Genomic DNA, 20433 nt, shown 5'->3' with positions numbered 1-20433 from the left:
TTTTTTCCCTCCCAGTCCATTCAGTGTGGGCAGTAGGAAATGGGACTATTGGTTTCCATGGGTCACTATAATAATACAGTTTCCTTGCTTTAATAATAGGGAAAGCTGGGAGAGTGGAGAACAGCAGCTTCTTGAAAGTGATCAATTGTCTGCCAGAGCAGGCTGGTGGGGCACTTTAAAATGACTCCTTCCAGCTTTCTTTAAACACCAAAATATTTATTTTGTGAAGAGGCTTTCTAACAATAATAACTTTAGAAAGAGGAGTTAGGTTTGAGGTGGGGGAGCGCTCTGACACGTCCCAGCTCTGTGGGATCTTGGACAACAACCATCCCCAACATCCTTTTCCTCATCTGAAAAACCGAAAGGATTGTGCCAGGTCTCATCCTAGAATCTTGTTCTTATGATCCTATTTCAATGTTTCCAAAGGCTGGCCAGATGGATAGTTTCCTATTTGCAGCTTACCAGGATGGCCTCTGACGTAGGCCCTGCACAAATTATCAACTTTTCAGATGAAGAAACAAATACTTTCTGCAGGGAGTACTGTAGGGAGGGTCAGTGACTTAAATGACCAGGTTATAGAGCAGTATCAGAAGGGAGATTTGAGCCCAGGTCTTTCTGACTTCACTCTTTCCACTACAAAAAGCCTCATTATATAATTCAATACCCCTCAGACATACAGCAGCTCATATTTATATAGCTTTGAATCTCACAAAGCACTTTACAAACAGTATTATCTTGTGAGACTCCTATGAGAGAGGGGCTATTTTTACCCATTTTTACAGATGAAGAAACTGAGACTAAGCGATGAAGTGGTCACACAATTACTGAGTGGATTTGAACCCACATTTTAATTAATCCAAGTGTACGACTTTGTTTACCCCAATGGAACAGAAGCTCCTTGGAGTCAGGCACCCATTTCAGTCTTGGTTATTTGTATTCCAAGCACCTACTCCTGTGACTGGCTCAACTATTCCAAACGCTCATATGGATGTAGGACCTCATTGGTTTGGGGGTTCTGACCAATGACACCAATAACAACCCATCACTGCCAACTGTGAGACACTGAGAGGTCATCCAATGGTATTCTGGGTTTTCTACAATCAATCAACAAGTCAGGGGCTGTTGCTTTTGGGGGCAAACAGTGGGTGATTAATAAGTGCTTCTTGATGAAATCGATTGAACTAGCATTTATTGAGCAACTTCTATGTGCCAGGCATTGTGCTAGGGATACACATAGTACCCTGGCATGACCCCTGTCTTCAAGAAGCTTATAGCCTACAAGGAAAGGCAGTATATTCCTAGAGAAGCAAATATGGGATACATCCTAAAGAAATTCTCTGCGATGGAGAGGCTGTTAGGAAGCAGATACGGCAACAGTGTGCATTTCAACAACAGTATAAGGTTTGCGCAACACTTTCTTTATGTTTTCAGGAAAGGACAGAGTGGTTAGGGCCAAGCCTCAAGCCCCTTTAAGCCGCTAGCCCCCGCAGGACCCCCAAGAGAATAGAAGCCGGAAAAGAGAAAACAAACCCCTGCAAATCCCTTGGGGGAAGCCCCAATGAAACCCTGCTTTTAAGGGGCAGCCTTGTCAGATCTTTAACTCCAGCACCACGTGGTCTCCGGGCCTGCCCTGCTTTTTAAAGGGCTGTCTCGGGAGGCTCTGGGCTGCTCCCCTTTTTTTCTTTCCTCCCCAAATAAAAAGCCTCTCTGGAATGATGACATAACTCCCCAAACTCGTTCCTTCTTCGTCCAAGAACGTCCAATGGCATCCGTCCCTAGGTCCCACTCCCTCTGAACAAAGCCCCAAGTCCCTTGGACTAGAAAGTCAGGGAAGGACGAAACAAGGAAAATGGTGGTCTGGGGACAGATGCTTCGAGGAGCACTTCAGAGTGGACTAGCTCGAGGGGGAACGTGAACTTGGAATTCTATTCAAAGGACTTTGCGGAGGAAGTGCGCCGTAGAAATTGGTGCTCTTCAGCCCCCCTCCCCCCAGCCTGTATTCACTTCCTCCAGCGCCCATTCATTGCAAATAGCCCAATTGTTACTTTTGCTGGAAAAGAATTAGGAGTTGTGTTTTCTTGTTCAATAGATCTTAATGGGATCGTACCCGATAAGCTTAAGGCAAACCCTGGTGCAAGAAGGGGAGGGGAAGGCAATAATGAATTAGCCTCAGCGGCTCAGAGAGAAAGCAGGGGGCAGGATGACAGGATCCGTGTTTGCTAAGGGGATTACTGACTGTGCACCTGAGACCAGGGCCTGTCTGGGGGCTTCTTTGCTTAGGGAAGGTGGAGGGGTTTGGCGGGCATGCTGCCCTCATCCTTCTGGACAAGCAGGCTCTGGGTGGCCGAGTGGCGGTGGGTGTGCATTATGTCAGTCAATTACTCAACAAGCGTTTGTTAAAGAGTATTTATTAGGGAGCTTTGTGGCACAGTGGACAGAGCCTTGGCTCGGGAGTTACAGGGCCTGGGTTTAAATCCTTTTGATGCTCGTGACCTTCTTCGACAAGAGACTTCGCTGCTTGGGTGGACTCAGTTTCCTCAAACGGAAAATGCGTAGAGGTTCAGGGCAAAGGGCTTTTGGAATCAGAGGACGGGGGTTCAAAGCCTTCCGTAGTCATTTACTGCGCACAGGACGCTGGGCAGGTCATTCACTCTCCGGGTCTCAGTTTCCTCATCTGTAAAATGGAAAGGCTAGACTAGCCCGTCTCCGAGCTCTCTCATTTCTGGGCTCCAGGTCCCCGGGGACACAAGGACCAAAGTGAGACAGGTCCTGCCTCCAGGAGCTGACATTCCTGGGCACGTATCAGTGTGTGAGCTCTGAAAGAGGGTTCCTGAGTGTTCCCATGGGTCTGCGTGGGTGTGGGGGTGAGCGTGTGGGGTGTACCCATGGCACGTGGCTCCGTGCGCGTGCACTGCTGCATATGTGTGTGTGTCATGCACGAGCAATCCTGTGTGCGCACGTCTGCTTGGGCGTGCGTGTGTCGGGGCCCGCGCGCCCGTGTATGCGTGTGTCTGTGTGCAGTGCGTCCGTGAGTGTGCCTGTGTGTGCGCCTGTGTTGTCTGTGTCGGTGCACCCGGCAGCGATCTGCGAAGCCGCCGGCTGGAGGTGCTGTGTCCCCTCCCGCGGAGGAAGGAGGGCGGGCAGGAGGGCGGGCGGGCAGGCGGGCAAGCTGTATAAAGACAGCGCCTACCCGGCCGAGCCCTCAGTCTCTTGGAGCTGCCCAGAAGCCGGGGTCAGGATCCGGGAGAACCGACAGCCCGGCCGCAGCCCCAGCCCCAGCCTCAGCTCCAGCCCCGGCCGCAGCCTCAGTCCCGGCCGCAGTCTCAGCCTCAGCCCCCGCCCCAGCCTCGGCTGTGTCAGCCCGCCTCCCAGGTAAGGCTCGGCTCGGCTCCTCTCCTGGTCCTCTCTTCAGTCGCTCGCGGGGTCCCGGGGCAGCGCGAGGCAACCAGAACCCAGCCCTGCTCGCTGCTCGGACAAGTCTTTGCAGAGGCTCGCGTGCTCTGTCCCCGTCTCCGTCCCCCATGCCCCCCGTGCCCTCTGACTGACCCTGTCCCCCTCATCCCCTCGGAATGCCCCCCACCCCTTCTCCTGCCCTGGTTCCCGCGCCCAGCAGGGACCTTTCTGCAGTCACTTGGGGACAGGGAACTCCACGAAGTTGTTTCCCCCTCTTTGTTCTAATTTTTGTCGGGCGTGCCTGCTGCTGCCGGAGCTGCCAAGGGGGTGCTCATCCTGAGCAGAGGGCTGGGGACAAAGGTGAGCCCCAGACGGGGTCAGGCAGGAGGAAAGCTTAAGCCATCCTTCCTCCATCCCACCCGGGCACCTAAGGATGCCTGGGTTCAGCCCCTGCCCCCTCTCTAGCGCACGCCTCTGAACTCCTGTGCAACTGGCCAGTTTCAGCAAGGGAAATGACCACTGTCAGTAAACCAGCCTCGGGTCTAAGTAGGCTCATCCATCTATAGCTGGAGGGGGCAGACCTCAGGCTACTCCACCTGGTGGAAACCAAGGCCCATGAAGGTAAGTTACTCGGTCAGGGTCACACTGCTGGTAAGGGTGAGATTTGAACTCAGATCTTCGAATCCTAAAGCTTTTTACTGCCCCGAACTTAGTATCCAGTGTTTTACTAGAGCTCACAGGCTGTGTCTGGAAAATCTTTTAAACTGAGACTTGCATTCAGTGCTTCAATGGGTGTGGAATACATTTGAATTCAGTGCTTTGGAGTCAAAACTTTTCATTAAAGAAACTAAGGATAAGTGGGAATGCTAACTGCTACCCAGTCTCACCCCCACCCTATCTGCATCTGTTTTGAGTGGTTACCTATTTCTTGGGATGCTCTAGCTCCAGCTGTAAATGCATTAAAAATATTTGTGTGGAAAGTGGAAGAAGAGGCAGTGCTGTTGAGCTTTTTCCAAGTTTGTGTGTCTAGGAGAGCCCAGGGATGCTACGGAGTCAGACATTTGAAATGAAGGTCAGGGATGGGTGGGCAATAAAAGGGTTCCTTGTAACTTTGGGGGAGAATGAGGAGTTGTAAAAAAGTGTTCTTCCCCCAAGCCCTCCCCATTCAAGGGCTCACAACAGGATAATTAGGTTTTAAGAAGGGGGAGAGGGCCTCATTAAATAGGTTTATAGCCCTTTGAAGATATTTGCTGTGGTGATGGACCCTGAAACTTCTTTTCTTCGGCCTTGCAGAGGGAGTTCGGCTAACTTTGGTTTTTTCCCTTTTCTAAAAGTGCAGCGGCTGCCTTTGTGTCCCCTTTATTTATTCCTTGGAAATGTGGAGATCAAATAGGCTTGCCTAGAAAAGGGAGGAGAGGGCTGGCTGCTGGGCTTCACTGATCACTCTTCTATAGCTTAGCCAGGGCTGAACTCCCCTCCTGTTCCCTTAGACTTAAAGAAGTGACTGGAGGGCTTTATCTCCTCTTCCAAAAACAGGATTTTGGCTGGGGGTGGGGTGGGGTGAGGTGGGGGAAGTAAGGGGTGTCTGTCTTTGAAACAGCTTAACCCTTTTATTTTCCCTCCTGTAAATAAATACTTGGTTGTGTGGACAGGACAGCTATTGTACGGGCATGATGCTGCCTTGGAGACCAAGAGCAAAAAAAAAAAAAAAAAAAAGGCACCAGGAAATGGAGCAATCCCTGTATTTTGCTGCCAAACTGATAAAAAACAGATTCGTTCCTACCTTTAAACACACATCCATACTCACCCACAACATTCCAGAGAGAATGGTGTACCTGGGACAGCCAGGAATGCTGAGCTGGGCTTTAGCCTCCATTTGAAACAGCCCTCGGAGACATGAGAAGGTATTAGGGAGCCCAACATAGGGAGGGAGAGGAGAGAGCTCCGGGCTTTCTGGATGCAGTGTCCCTCCCTAATCAGGAACAGTTGGGTTTTGTGTGACAATTGTAGACTGGGAGGGGAGGGAGGCTCTTGTTTCCAGCTAGCCTCTGGGGAAGCCGGTGAAAATGGCTCTGAGAGGCTTCAGAGACAGGGCCTGAACTCTTTCTCAGGGACTTGTTTGACTCAGTTATTTTTTAAAGAAATGCTTAGAAGTCATGTAGGATCTGGGTTCAAATAGTGCCAGTGTCACTCCCGGCATGACCTGCAGGAAGTCTGTTCCTCCCTCTCTGGGGGGTTGGACCACATGGCTTTCAAGGTCCTTTCAGCTTTATGATCTGTGATGCCAACGTGCAGCGCCAGTCAACTTTTAGACCACACTTAGGACTGGACCCCTAAGGAATTTATTTTCACTCCTTTGTATAACATTTAAGGGGAAAAAAGACTGCAATTAAGTTGCACATATGTTCATTGGTATAACTGAGAAGACAAAGGCTGTTTCTATATTAAAGATTTTAAAGGTCAGAAAAAGTATAGCCCTGGGGATACATACTTTCTCTCTCTCTTTTAAGCATAAAAATGGGGCATGAGTGAGGGAGGAGCCAAGTTTCCTGGCTTTGCAAACTCTCTTGAGCTGTGAATGTTTGACGCCTTTGTTACCTGGAAGGCGTAATTTCGAATGACTTCTCAATTAACCAGTTGCTGCTATCAGGATACCAAAATGACTTCCCACAGAGAACTGCAGAATGAATTATCTTACACTTACATTTAATAGGAAATGACTCTTGCTTGACCCCAGTTAGGAAGGGAAGAGAGGCTCAGAACTTTGGTTAAAGGTTCGTAACTGGGTGGAGTTGGGGTTGAGAAGCTATCTCCCAGGAGCGGTAAACCACTGTGGGGTAGGACACTGATAAGGGCGTGGGTCCAGGTGGCCGGGCTCTCAGAATCTGCCTCCTCTCCTGCTCTTGCACATAAACACCTTTGCTGAGAGTTCTTGTAAGAGACAGTACTCAGACAGAGCTCTGGGGCTGTTAACAGAGGACCGGGTTCAAATCCTGCATATTTTACTCACTTCCTGGGTGACCTTGGGCAAGTCCTTTCCCCCTCCCGGAGTGGTTTCAATTGGACTACATTGCCTCTGAGGTCCCTTACAGCTTCTAGACCCCTGATCCCTGATTGAGTGATGACATGATAGTCAGTAGTCACTACATGTTTATTAAGTGCCTACTATGTGCCAGGCATTGTGCTAAGCACTGAGGGTACAGAAGAAAAACCAAAGACAATCCCTGCCCTAGAGGGTGGTCTGGGGAAAGGGCAGGGCTAGTCAAATGCCTTTTCCAGCACTGGGCTAATCTGGGTGGGAATTAATCCCCTGGCTGGCCCGCCAGTGTGGACTGCAGCCTTTCTTTTCAGAGCTGTCAGATGTAGCCAGACCCCACCCTTCTCTCCCCCCCCCCCATGTCTGCAGTGCAGGGTGGGGGGGCACCAAGCACAATAGACTGGATCAGGTTTCTGAGTGTTCATCTGATGATGCTCTGGCCAAGCACCGGGGGCGGGGCAGGGGATGCAGCAGGCAGCATCCTCTCTAGGTTTGTGGGAAATGCGCCTAAAGCCCTGGGGAGAGGAGGGTGTGCTGGCTTCGTGTGAATAGGGGTCAAGGTTTATTTATGCCCCTGTGGTCCCCGGGCAGCCCCTGATTTGCATGAAACTGGCTCACCCTGGGTCACTCCTGAATGCAGTAGGAGGGCTGCATTGTTGGCTAGGGAAGGGAACAGACCACTTGTCCCTGCTTGGGCTGCAGGAGCAGATGGCGCAGGCTGCCCGGTGCCCCTTCCATGCCAGGGCCATGTTTGTGGGCATGGGTCTCAAGCAGGTTTGGGAAACCTGGAGGCTGGCTCCGGATCCTGACTCCTTGACTTTGGCTAGTTATTTCTTCTACAGTGAGCAGTTATTAAACACCTCCCATCTCCCAGCCACTGAGCTCATGGGGAGACAGACCAAAGAAAGGAAGGAGAGGAAACGAGTATTTGTCGAGTACCTACTATGTGCCAGGCACTGTGTGCTAAGCATTGGCAATATGATCTGCTTTTGATCATATCTGTGAAGTGTGTATGTGTGTATATAATATATATTATATATAAATATATGTATATATGTGTGTACACACGCACGCGCGCGTGCGCACACACACACACACACACACACACACATATATATATATATATATATATTGACTGCTGATGCTTCTTAGAAAGGTAAGCTGGGGTCAGTGGGTGAAGGGTTATAGATGCTAAGCGAAAAGGTTTCTACTTTACTTCATAGGCAGTGTGGAGCCATGGGGGGGGGGTGCGGTGTTAGGGATTACATTTACTCTGCTGGGCCCTAGAAGGCAGAATTAGGAGTAATGGGGGGGGGCGGATGGAAGGGGATGGGAGTAGGCTGTTGCAAAGAGGTAAATTTGGGTTGTATGGAAGGCAAAACCTGCTAATAGTTAGATAGGGGACAGAAAGTCATTTCCCAGGCAGGAAGACCTCAGGTTCAAGGTCTTTCTTTGACATCTCCTGCCTGTGAGACTAAGGACAAGTGACTTGCTCAACCTGGAGAGAACCTGCGTTTTGTCACAATCAATATTAATCTTATGTTCAAGCTTGGAGATACCACAGGCAGCAGAACAGCCCTGGGGGAACTTGGGGCTGAGCTGGGATGGTGGGCATGGGTCAGGCAGGGCAGGGGCTCCGAGAAGCAGCCCCCTCCCCTCCTGAACCTGTCCCAGAGGTCCAGACATTTCCATGCCAAAGCACTCTAGGGCATGAAGGTCAGCACTTACTTCTGGCAGCAGGGGCCTGGCAGGTGTTTTCTCTGCCTGCTCAAAGTGAAGGGACCTTTGGATTCTCTAGTCAAACAATCCATCGCCAATCATTTATTAACCGCCTGCCACATGCTAGGTGTTGCCTCTAGGTGCTGCATCTAGATACTACAAACTCACCAACAAGATTTATTAATTGCTTATGAGTGCTGGGTCTTGTGCCAGGCATTGGACGTTCATAGACAAAGGAAATGTTCCCCTGCCTCCAAACACTTCCAGTCTACCTGCAACTTGTAGTCGAATGGAAAAACAAAACGATGGTCACGGCATATACCTAAGTAATTTATACATTAGCCCAACCTCTCATTTGACAGATGGGGAAACTGAGGCCCATAAGGAGAAGTATAGGAATTTCCACCTTTATCTTTTCAGTCCCAAATCTAGGATTCTTTCCCTGTATCTCACTGCCTTTAACTATCATCAAACCACATAGATCAGAGGAGGAGATAGTCATTGGTGTATGGGCATGGGTCTTGGAGTGCCCACCATAGTGGGGATATCACTCCTCTTCCCACTTGGATAAACTTGCTTTGGACCAGTTGGGATCTCTGGAAGGAGGTGACCAGAAGGGGACAGATGGCCAGGTGCTTGGACACTCCATCCCAGGCAGTTTCTATATCAGGGATGGACAGTCTTCTCTTTTCACCCCCTACCCCAAGTATTTGAACCCGGATCTTAATTCCAACTCTGCCACTTACTAGGCAGGTGACATTAATTACCCTGGGCCTCAATTTCTTCCTTTGTTAAATGAGAAAGATTGGACTAGATCACCTCAAAGATCCCTGAAAGCTCTGAGTGTAAGATCCGGAAGCCCTGACTTAGTTTCCTCCCCTGTAAAATATGTGACCTCTATCATCTCTTCCAGCTCTGATTCATGTGACCCCAGTACCTTAGGTTTCTGTCTGTTACCTTAGGTAGAAATACCATCTTTGAGGCCACTCAAGAGAGGAAAAAGAGGTTATTAGGGGCAGAGCAGGGGTTATTAACCCGGGATTTATGGATTTAAAAAAATAGTTTGATAACTGAATTTCAGTATGATTGCTTTCCTTTTTAATCTTAAAAACATTCTTATGAGGAAAGGGGGCCACAGGCTTCCCTGGCTTGCCAAAAGGCTCATGGCACACAAAAGGTTAAGAACTCCTGGGCTAGAGTTCTGTCAATGGAGCCATCCTGCCTTGGGAAGGGTCGGCCAGCCCCTTGTCAGTCTTCCAAAGGTGGCTCAGTTGCCAAGAACAGGCACACTCTGAGTCAGGAGCTCTGTTTCCCATCACGGCCCAAATGCTGCTCTGCTGTTCTGTTGTGTTACCAAGGTGCTTCGATGAAGGAAGTCCAGTTGATCTCCTGAGCTCAGTATGGTGCCTCACAGGTCTGAGGCTCTTCTTCCCCTCTCTTCCACCTCAGGATTGGTGAAGCTCATGAAATCACAGTGATGGAAAAGAGCTGGGTTCTCCCTTCTTCCCTACCCCCGTCTGGAGCTTTTGAAGGCAAAGAACCCTTTCGTCCCTTCTCCTAGAATTGGGCTCTTCCTCATTTGCTCTTCCCTTGGAGTGGACAGCAAACCAACCCAAGAGCCAGTGGGCACACTGGTGGACCTGCTGGCTAGGTTTGGCCTGACCAGTCCCTACCCCAAATGAGAGGCCATTGGCAAGGGAATTACTGCTTTCTTCCAGCAGAGGGTGATCTGACCTGCTCTCCAGGCCCATCCTGCCTAAAGAGACCTTAATTCTGGAGTAGATCAGTTCAGTGTTCCTTTCAGCATGAAGGTCCTGAAAAGCCTCTGCCTGCCTAGCTCTCTCTGTCTCTCCCTTTCTCTCTCTGTCTCAGTCCCGGTCTCCCCCTCCCTCTCTCTTTGTCTCTGTCTCTGTATCTCCCTGTCTCCTCCTCTGTCTCTGCCTTTCTTTCTGTCTCTGTTTCAGTCTCTCTGTCCCTCTCTGAAAATACACTCTTTAACTGAAAAACACACTGTCTATCAGATTCTTCAGGTATTCAGGAAGTGGTCACTTCCCCCGGCTCAATGAAGCCTGACCCAGTTCTCAGGTTCATAGCTACAAAGGACCCGGGAAGCTGCTTAACCTGGCTTCCTAGAGTGACATTAAGCCACTTGTCTGACTATCACAGCCACAGAGCTGGGATTGGAATTCGGGTCTCCTGACTCCACTGTCCGGTAACAATCATTGCTGGCAGTTATAAAATGCCTCAAGGTTTGTGAATATTCACTTTGTGAATATTCTCTCAATTGGTCCTCACAACAACCTGGAGGTAGATGCTCTCATGTCCTCATTTTATGATGAGGAAAGTGAGGCCAGAGGCTTAAGCCCCTTGCCCAGAGTCTCACAGGAGAAAGGATTTAAAATAGGATTTGAACACAGGTCTTCCCAACCCCAAGCCCACCACTTTCTCCACTGCACCCTCCAGTAGTCTCCCAATGTTACTTCAGAACAATTTCCTGTTCCTGATGAAGCCCAGAGAGATAAAGCTTACATTCCAGTAGATTGCTCTACTTGAGTACAGGGTGTGTGTGTGTGTGTGTGTGTGTGTGTGTGTGTGTGTGTGTGTGTGTGTGTGTGTATGTGTGTGCTCCTCTCCCTCTCTAGCTGCTTCCTCATTGTACTTAAAGCCCCAAATGGTTTTAATAATATATATTTTTAAAAGATCGTGATTTTGAGTTGAGGTTTCAGCTTTAAAAGATCCTACAAGGGCATTCATTTGGGGAACCCAGGCCTTCTGTTGCCGTAGCAGGGATGCTCAGCATAACGAGCCTGGGCTTTGGAAAGAGAGCATTGCCATTATTAAAATCAATTTGCTTTTTGAGGGCAGCTTTTCGTTTGTTTCTAAAAGGAACCTTTTAGCTGTCCCCAGGATAAGAGCTTCAGGTATCGGATGACATTTATTTCAAATGCACAGGAGAACAGGAGATCTGATGACTAGGCTCTTTATTTCGGCCTCCCTCTGTCTTCCTCTCCCTCTGCCCCTCCTTCCTTCCCCCCTTGCCCTTCTCTCCCCTCTCTCTGTGTCCTCCCTCCCCTTCTTTCCCTCTCTACCTTGCTGGGCAGTCTGAAAGGACCCCATCCATGAGATCCCTCCGGCCATTGGTGGCAGTGATAATAGTCTCCAGACCCGAGTGGAGAAGAGGGAGCTCTAGCCCTGTAACAGGCCCAGCACCCCGCTGCCTGACTCCCCACTGCCTGACTCCCCACTGTGTCCGAAGATACTTAATGAGGAGAGAGCCAGGCTGAAGGAGGGAAGGCAAAGGAGGGGGCAGGGAGGTGTTCCTTGTCATCATAAATAATTTTTTTTGGCACCGAATTCAGTGATTTACCAAATCAAATTAACATTGCCCAGAGGGTAGAGGCAGAATACAAAACAATTACTTCTCAGTTCTCTAAGTCCCTTCTCCCCCAGTGCCCTGGGGTTTGAGACCAGAGAGAGCTGGCAGCAGCCCAAAACTATGGATGTCAGAGAGGGAGGGAGGGGAGCAAATGCAGAAATGAGCCTTTCAAAGATAATTATTTAAAAAGAAAAAAGTGTTAAGACGTCTCTTTTCCTGAATGCATACCATGCACTCCCTGCCTGGGAGCCCCAGGTCCTACTTACTCTCCCTGGGCCTCAATTTCCCCTTCAGGAAAACGAGGGGATTGGACCAGATAACATTCGTGGTAATTTCCAATTCTGTGAATGACCCTGTTGACAAACGAGGTCCCAGGATTGACTTCGTCTTCCTAGGGATACTTAATGAGGTCTTTTGGACTAGAGGAACGATGGCTGAATTTGAGAGTCGTAGGGTCATCGACTGGAGAGTTGGAAGGGTCCATGCAGGTCATTGATTCCAACCCCTTCGTTTTACAGATAAAGAAACTGAGTTCCAGAGAAGTTCTGTGATTAGCTCAGTGTCATCCACCATGTCCTGGATGGAATTTGGACCTAGGCAGCGAAGTGGAGAGGGGCAGCTAGGTGGCGCCATAGTGCACAGAGTGCTGGGCCCGATCAGGAAAACTCACGTTCTTGAGTTCAAATCTTGCCTCAGACACTTCCTAGCTGTGCGACCCTGGGCAAGTCACTCCACCGTTTGCTTCAGTTTCCTCCTCTATAAAATGAGCCATAGGAGGAAATGGCATACCGCTCCAGTATCTCTGTCCAGAAAACCCCACATGGGGTTGTGGAGAGTTGGACAGGACTGACACAGTAGAGGCCTTGAGCCAGGGGTTCATGAAGATCAGCTCCTTTAAGGGATAATGGCGATGATGATAAGACCTGAAGACTTGTAACACTCATTGTGTACATTATCACATTTTTATCCTCACAAAACCCTCTGAGGTTTATCTTTGCCTTGACTCACACAGCCAGAGTGTGTCTGAGGCAGGATTCCAAGCATGGTTTTCCTGACTCCAGACTCCGTACTCTCTCCACAATGCCTTGGGGAGGGAATTCCCACACTGGAACAATTAGACAGGTTTTTCAGTTAAGTAATAAAATTAGTGGCTCACTCCCATGTTAGAAAGGTCTGGATTCGAATCCCAGCTCTGTTGGCTACTATCGTGGTGACCTTGGGGGGAAAAGTCACTTTCCCTTTTTAGGCTTCATCTGTAAAACAAAAGGCACGGACTCTGGTTTCCAAAGTCCCATCTAGGTGGGTGACTCTCTGATTGTCCACAGGTGTCATTTTTAAGCATCTGGTCCCTGGATACTTTGTCCTTAAAACAACTGTTTAAATGAAGCAGCAGTCTCCATCCCAGACAGCAGCTGGCTAACAGAAGGGCTTCCTGAAGGCACTCATTTCTCCCCAAAGTCAGAAATGGGCACCGAGCAGGAAGGCTTCTCACCATTCCATACATTTTGAGCATTTTTCCTGGATTCTTCCTAATTAGAAACTGAGGGTGGCCCAGAGCCCAGGGCTTGGGCTTCCATGTGAATGGGGAATACTAGGGGGCTGGAGGCTTTCACTTGTATTTTTATTTAATGTAAATGAGGGGTAGAGTTTGTCAGGATTGTTATGGGGAATCTCACTCGAGCAAGGCTGTTCCCTGCCTTCAGGAGTGCAGATGACACATCTCCAAGGGGTCTCCTGTGCAGAGAGATCACGTCATCATTTATGCTAGAGAAGCAGAGTGGGGGTCTGACAGCTCCCTGGCCCACAGATTGTTCTGCTGATTTCACACCCAGGGATCACAGCCAACCTGATGAGGTCATAAGCATGCAGTATAGTAATGATAATAATCATCATAAACCCCACACAGTCAGTGACTGTTCCTGTTTGGGGAGAACAGATGAATTTAGGCCTAGCTAAGTGTCCTGCTTAGACCAGCTTGAATTTGCCTGCTTTCTGTCCCCCTTTTATTTGTAAACAAGGGCTAAAGGAGTCCAGACCTTCTGTTTATTCATTTAGAGTCAATAAATGCAAACTCTTTGAAGGTACTGGACCATTCTTTTTTTTTTTTAAATGATCTTTATATAGTATAGCCTAGCACAGTGCCTGGCACATAGTAGGTGCTTAGCATTGCCATGTTGATTGATTCTCTAAAATTTCCTGGAAACATTAGAATGTAAGCTCCTGGAGGGCAGGGATTGTGCTCCTTTTCTCTCTGTCTCTGTCTCTTTCTCTCTCCTCTCCCTTTCCTCCTCCCCCCTTCCCTCCCTCCTTTCTTCCTTCTTCTATTCCTCTTTTCTTCCTTCCCTTCCTCCCTCCCTCTCATATTTTCTTCCTTCCTTTCTTCCCTCCTTCCTTCCTTCCTTCCTTCCTTCCTTCCTTCCTTCCTTCCTTCCTTCCTTCCTTCCTTCCTTCCTTCCTTCCTTCCTTTCTTCCCTCCTTCCTTCCTTCCTTCCTTCCTTCCTTCCTTCCTTCCTTCCTTCCTTCCTTCCTTCCTTCCTTTCTTCCCTCCTTCCTTCCCTCCTTCCTTCCCTCCCTCCTTCCTTCCTTTCTTCCTTCTATTCCTCTTTTCTTCCTTCCCTTCCTCCCTCCCTCTCATCTTTTCTTCTTTCCTTCCTTCCTTCCTTCCTTCCTTCCTTCCTTCCTTCCTTCCTTCCTTCCTTCCTTCCTTCCTTCCTTCCTTCCTTCCTTCCTTCCCTCCCTCCCTCCCTCCCTCCCTCCTTCCTTCCTTCCTTCCTTCCTTCCTTCCTTCCTTCCTTCCTTCCTTCCCTCCCTCCTTCCTTCCTTTCTTCCTTCTTCCCTCCCTCCTTCCTTCCCTCCCTCCTTCCTTCCTTTCTTCCTTCTTCTATTCCTCTTTTCTTCCCTCCCTTTCTCCTTCCCTCCCTTTCTTCCTGCCCCCCCCCAGCATAGTATCTGTCTCACAGCCTAATGGTTAATGAATGGTTGTTAATTGATTCTCTGAAGTTCCCTGAGAACTTTGGAATGTGCCCCTCTTCCATGAGCATAGGGACTATTTCCTACTTCTTTTCTCTTTTTATTGGCACCTGGCCTGTAGCAAGTCCTTAATCGATGTTGGCTGAGTCAGGTCGAAGAAGCAAGGTTATCCAGTGGGAGGAGGGCTGGGTTCATCTATCAGAAGACCCAGGTTCATGATCCTGGCTCTACCACCCACTTGCTGGGTGAACTTTGGCTTCAGTTTCTTTATTTGTAAAATGGGAGTTAGACAAAAGGATGCTTCTTTGTGATCCCTTTCATCTCCATATGTATGGAAGCTGCAGAGATTTTTGTTCTATGTGAGGAGAACTTTAAAATAATGATAGTCCCTCAGAAAGAGGATGGGCTATTTCAGAAAGTTATAGGTCATATGACTATAGTTTGAGAACTGAAAGGCCCCTTAGTCTAACCTTTTTTTTTTTGTCAAGGTAGTTGCGGCTTAGTGACTTGCCCAGGGTCACACAACTAGTGTCAAGTGTCTGAGGCTGGATTGGAACTCAGGTCCTCCTGACTCCAGGGTCAATGCTCTGTGCATTTTGCCACCCAGCTACCCCATATCCCCTTGTTTTTACATATGAATAAACAGAGGCCCAGAGAGGACCCCTTAAGTACCAAGAGCATCTGGATGGGGGAGCAAGAGGAGCATGGTATTGATATTAGTAACTCCTAATCAGAGTGTTTCTTTGGTTTTTGTCTCTCTTGCAGGTCATTTGGTTGGGTCTTTCCCAGTCATGGATCCATTCTCTTTCGATTACTCAGAACCAGGAAATTTCACAGACCTCAACTGGACTTGCACCAATGGCGATTGCATCACTGTGGACACCATCATGTGTCCTAGTGCAACAGGGCGAAACATCCTGTTGTACACCCTCTCCATCTTTTATATTTTCATCTTTGTAGTTGGCATGATTGCCAACTCTGTGGTGGTCTGGGTAAATCTCCAGGCCAAGACAACGGGTTATGAAACTCACCTGTACATCTTAAATTTGGCCATTGCCGACCTGTGTGTGGTCGTCACTATTCCTGTCTGGGTGGTCTCCCTTGTCCAGCACAACCAATGGCCCATGGGAGAGCTCACCTGTAAGATTGCGCATCTCATCTTCTCCATCAACCTCTTTGGCAGTATCTTCTTCCTGACCTGCATGAGTGTGGACCGATACCTCTCTGTGACCTATTTCACCAACACCAGCAGCCACAAGAAAAAGGTTGTCCGCCGGCTCATCTGTATCCTTGTGTGGCTGCTGGCCATCTGCGTGTCACTGCCAGATGCTTACTACCTGAAAACTATCACCTCAGCTGCCAACAATGAAACCTACTGCCGGTCCATCTATCCAGAGCATAGCATTAAGGAGTGGCTTTTGGGCATGGAGTTGCTCTCCGTGGTCCTGGGCTTCATCATCCCATTCTCCATCATTGCTGTCTTCTACTTCCTACTGGCCAGAGTCATCTCAGCCTCGGGTGACCAGGAGAAACACAGCAACCAGAAGATCATCTTCTCCTATGTCATCGTCTTCCTCATCTGCTGGCTACCCTATCATGCTGTGGTGCTCCTAGACATCTTCTCCTTCCTCCACTTTATTCCTTTCAACTGTCAGCTGGAAAATTTCCTATACACAGCCCTCCATGTCACCCAGTGTCTGTCCTTGGTGCATTGCTGTGTCAATCCGGTACTCTATAGCTTCATCAACCGAAACTACCGGTACGAGCTGATGAAAGCTTTCATCTTCAAGTACTCAGCCAAAACGGGTCTCACCAAACTCATTGATGCTTCCAGAGTATCAGAAGCAGAGTACTCTGCCTTGGAGCAGAATGCCAAGTGACTGGGGAGGTCTATCCCCCAAGACATCCCTTAGAACTTCTGTGCTTGACTTTCACAGGGCACAAAAGAAAGCTAGACCAGCTTCCAGTTGGATGGAACCCAGTGCTACGTAGTCATCTGTTTGTCTCTTCTCAGTGCCTACGTATGTGGCCAGCCCCACCAGGGAAAAGGAAAGCTTTGCATTCCACAAAGCCTTCGGGCACTGTTGGAGAGGTCAGGCTCCAATCAAAGATGCCGTGAGAGAGAGAGCTCCAGAGTTCACTGTATATTTTATATGGTGTATTGTATTTAAGACAGAAGGCTTTTTAATTTTCTGATTATCAGTGTACCTTAATACATTGTATTTGAAAGTTAAATATATTTTTATCTTCTACTTGAAGTATAAAGTTGGCCTGTGTATCCAGAGTGCTGTAGTTTAAACGTTAGCATGGCATCATTTTTGACTGTTCTATGACAAAGGATGATTTTCATTGTTAGCTGGATGGAGAATATATGTATATAAATATCTATCTATCTATATATGTTGGTCTTGATTTAAATGTTTTATTTACAATAGCTTTATATGTTTATGGTGGTATACACCAGCATGGGGCATGGAACATGAGCTATTTGCTTTAAGATATAACCTGTGGCATGAACAGTATTGTAAAGTTAGAGTAAACTCAAGACCTTGGGTCAAGTTCGTTACTAGATCCACAGAAGGAACAGAGAGGGCTTATTGCAGAAAGTTCTATTTGTAACTTATTTTTAAAAATAAAAGTCTTTGTTCCAAAGGCATCTGATAATTCTGGCTTATCCTTTGGGGGGAATTGAGGAACACAAACAGACAGGAGGACCAAGTCAACTGAGAAACTTTGGGATGGGGCTCTGCCTTGGGCTTGTATTTTTATTTGTTTTTATTTTTGCATGTGTAGCCGTGCCAACATCCCCACCTGCCCTCAGCTGCTGTCATATGCTCTCTGAGCATGTGCCTAGGGTTTTAAAAAGAGACTGTATCATGTGATAAGACCTAAGGGTTAGCTTGTAGTAAATACTGTAGAATCTGGACTAAGACAACCCATAGAGTCACCTTCTCCATCAATGATGTGTGTGTGTTGTGTGTTTGTGTGTGCATGTGTGTGTAGTAAAAAGAATCTTAGACATGGAAGGATGGAAGGAAACTCTTCCTATTTTATTTCCTGGGAAAATCCATTGGGTCAAGTTGATTTGGCCATGGTGACAGATAGCCAGTCCCAGAGGCAGGATTTGAAGCTAGATCCACTGATTTTAAGTGTGGTCCAGAGACCCCCAGTGGTGCCTAAGACTTTTTTGGGTGGTTCACAAGGTCAAAACACTGATATTTTAACACAGTAAATATCAATCTATACAAAAGCTCTTGAAGGGGGGGTGTCTCAATTTTTTAAGAGTATAAACACAAAAAAGTTTGAGGACTACTGTTCTGTAGTAATGAATAACCAGGCTCAATAGCTGTAGGACACGATCATTGTTTAGTTTGTTTTTTTGTTTTGTTTTGTTTGTGGGGCAATGAGGGTTAAGTGACTTGTCCAGGGTCACATAGCTATTAAGTGTCAAGTGTCTGAGGCTGGATTTGAACTCAGGTCCTCCTGAGCCCAGGATAGTGCTTTATCCACTGTGCCACCTAGCTGCCCCTAGGGTAGGATAATTGAACATGATCACATAAAGTAAAAAAATGAGTTTGGAGGAACTAAAGATTTATTTTCATATTTTTTCTTGGATTACTTATTTTTCTTTTGCAGGGCAATAGGGGTTAAGTGATTTGCCCAGGGTCACACAACTAGTAAGTGCTGAGTGTCTGAGACTGGATTTGAACTCAGGTACTCCTGAATTCAGGGCCGGTGCTTTATCCACGGCGCCACCTAGCTGCCTCTGGATTACTTTTTAAAATAGATTTTTATTGATGTATTTTATTTTAATTCACTTTGAATCTCTCCTCCTTCCTGATAATGAAGAGTGCTTTTACAATGTTTTAATAAATAGAAATCACTTAGTTTTGCATCACATTCATTACTTCTCTCCCATAGAGAGGTTCCATATGGCAAATACAGAGAAGAAGAAATAGTTTGGCAAAAACAGATAGATAGAAAGATAGAGCATTGCTGAAGCATTTCCCCTGTGCCCTGGACATATAAATGCAAGCCAAAAAGACAGAGTCTGTCCTCCCAGAACTCTAATGGGGGGAAGACAATCCTTGAAGGGGAGCTAGAAAGCCAGAGGACCGTGAGGAATATGGTGTGGAGATGGTCAGGTGTGGCCTGGCCAAGGTCCTATGAAAGCTTCTCCAAGCAGCCCAGTGGACACAAGGGCAAAGTCCACGGTGGCAGTGGTGTGAGAGATGAAGATAATGGTGGGTGTGCGATTCAATTCAGTAAACATTCATTAAGTGCCTACTATGTATCAGGCACTGTGATAAGCACTGAAAATGTAGGAGCTGTTGAAAACACAACGTTCTATGCAATATTCCCGGCCCATATACGACCCCCTCTCCCGCAACTCTGGGGTGGGGGGAAGTAACATTTTCTAGATCTTTTTTTATTTTCCTTTTTTTTGGGGGGGGGGAAGGGCAATAAGGGTTAAGTGACTTATCCAGGGTCACACAGCTAGTGTCAAGTGTCTGATGCTGGATTGGAACTCAGATTCTCCTGAATCTAGGGCCAGTGCTTTATCCACTGTACCACCTAGCTGCCCCTAGATCTTTTTTAGGACCAAGCCTGGTGATTATACCTCTGTATCCTGAGGGACTGCTTGTCTGATGCAATTGCGAGATGTGGATTCAAGTCTCAATTTTGCCACTTCCATGACCTTGGTTCCCACCCTTATTTTGAGCCCCTCTGGGCTTTAGATCCCTAATCCATAAAATTAGGGGTTTGGGCATGGGAAGACTTTTGTGATGTCAAGGTGAAGGAAGGTAGAATATAAGCTCTTTGAGGCCAGGAAAACCTTCATTATTCTACCTGACCCTGTTCTCTACTCTGTATGCACCCCTCCATCATCTCCTGACTACAATAATATAATGTTTTTTAAAACATGGAAAAAAACCTGAATGATGAATAACCATAATGACCAATTGTGATGGGAGGATAGACGAGAGAGTACCTCCTTCCTTGAAATAGAGAGGTGGGGGACAACTGGTGGAGAATGTTATATACATGACCAGGCTGACACCTGTGGTCACTATTGGATGGCTTTTTATTTTCATTTTCAAGGGATAGGGTCATTTTGGTGATGGTGGAGGGGTGCAGGAGAGGATGATTATGATATAAAAATTTATTAATAAATAATGTTCAAGAATGAAGGGACTGGGGGCAGCTATGTGGCGCAGTGGATAAAGCACCGACCCTGGATTCAGGAGGACCTGAGTTCAAATCAGGTCTCAGACACTTGACACTTCCTAGCTGTGTGACTCTGGGCAAGTCACTTAACCCTCATTACCCTGCAAAAAAAAAAAATAGAAAGAAAGAAAAAAAAAGAAGGGATTAGTCTGGTGACCTCTTCAAACATCCTGATGAATTTTCAAGCAGGAGTCAGTGAGGAAACATTTAAGCTTTTAGTCCGGAGGGCTTGCCGGCAACAATGCGTCAGAGACAGTGTTCTGGTATAATGTTCTTGGCCTGTTTCTAGGTCAGTACAAGCCATCCCTTTTATCCCGGGCTTTTCTCCTGCATTGTTTAGCCCCAGTGCTTATGAAAACTTGCGTTTCCTCAACCCCGAGCTCCTCTGGCCACAAGAGACAGCATGGATCTCCCTCCAGATTCACCTCCTTTCCCAGCTGGGTAGAAGGTGGCTTCTTTTTTCGAGGTCATACAATGGCAAGAGAATTACTGTGAGTCGCTCCTGGAAGACCCTGGACCCTCCTCCATCAGCTGGAAAGGGCATGAGTAAAGCTGCGTCCTTCCTGCTACAAGCTCTAAGAGCTCTTCGGTGATCAGAGGCATCAAAAAATCTCAGTTCTGCTGCTTAGAGGTTGTATGACCTTGAGCCAGTCTCTCCTCTGTCAGCCAGTCAACAAGGACTGGGGATGCAAACGCCAGATCTGTGATT

General features: G+C 47.7%; 1 protein-coding gene across 2 annotated transcripts; it reads left to right on the top strand.

Annotated features, from left to right (window-relative positions):
• The first annotated feature begins 3211 nt into the window (after positions 1-3211).
• Positions 3212-17151, top strand: ACKR3 (atypical chemokine receptor 3). 2 transcript variants are annotated; one of them, XM_043999350.1, is made up of 2 exons: positions 3212-3372; positions 15261-17151. In XM_043999350.1, exon 2 carries the CDS (start codon positions 15287-15289, stop codon positions 16373-16375), a length of 1089 nt encoding a protein of 362 aa, XP_043855285.1. In that variant the 5' UTR covers positions 3212-3372; positions 15261-15286; the 3' UTR covers positions 16376-17151. The 2 variants fall into 2 exon arrangements, with proteins under 2 accessions (XP_043855285.1, XP_043855286.1); XM_043999351.1 differs by lacking the exon at positions 3212-3372 and adding an exon at positions 3420-4014.
• The last annotated feature ends 3282 nt before the right edge of the window (positions 17152-20433 follow it).

The sequence above is a fragment of the Dromiciops gliroides genome, chromosome 4 (assembly GCF_019393635.1).
Source record: "Dromiciops gliroides isolate mDroGli1 chromosome 4, mDroGli1.pri, whole genome shotgun sequence".
In the NCBI taxonomy this organism is placed as follows: domain Eukaryota; kingdom Metazoa; phylum Chordata; class Mammalia; order Microbiotheria; family Microbiotheriidae; genus Dromiciops; species Dromiciops gliroides.
Note: the sequence above shows the minus strand (reverse complement) of the source record. Positions and strands in the feature narration are given on the sequence as shown.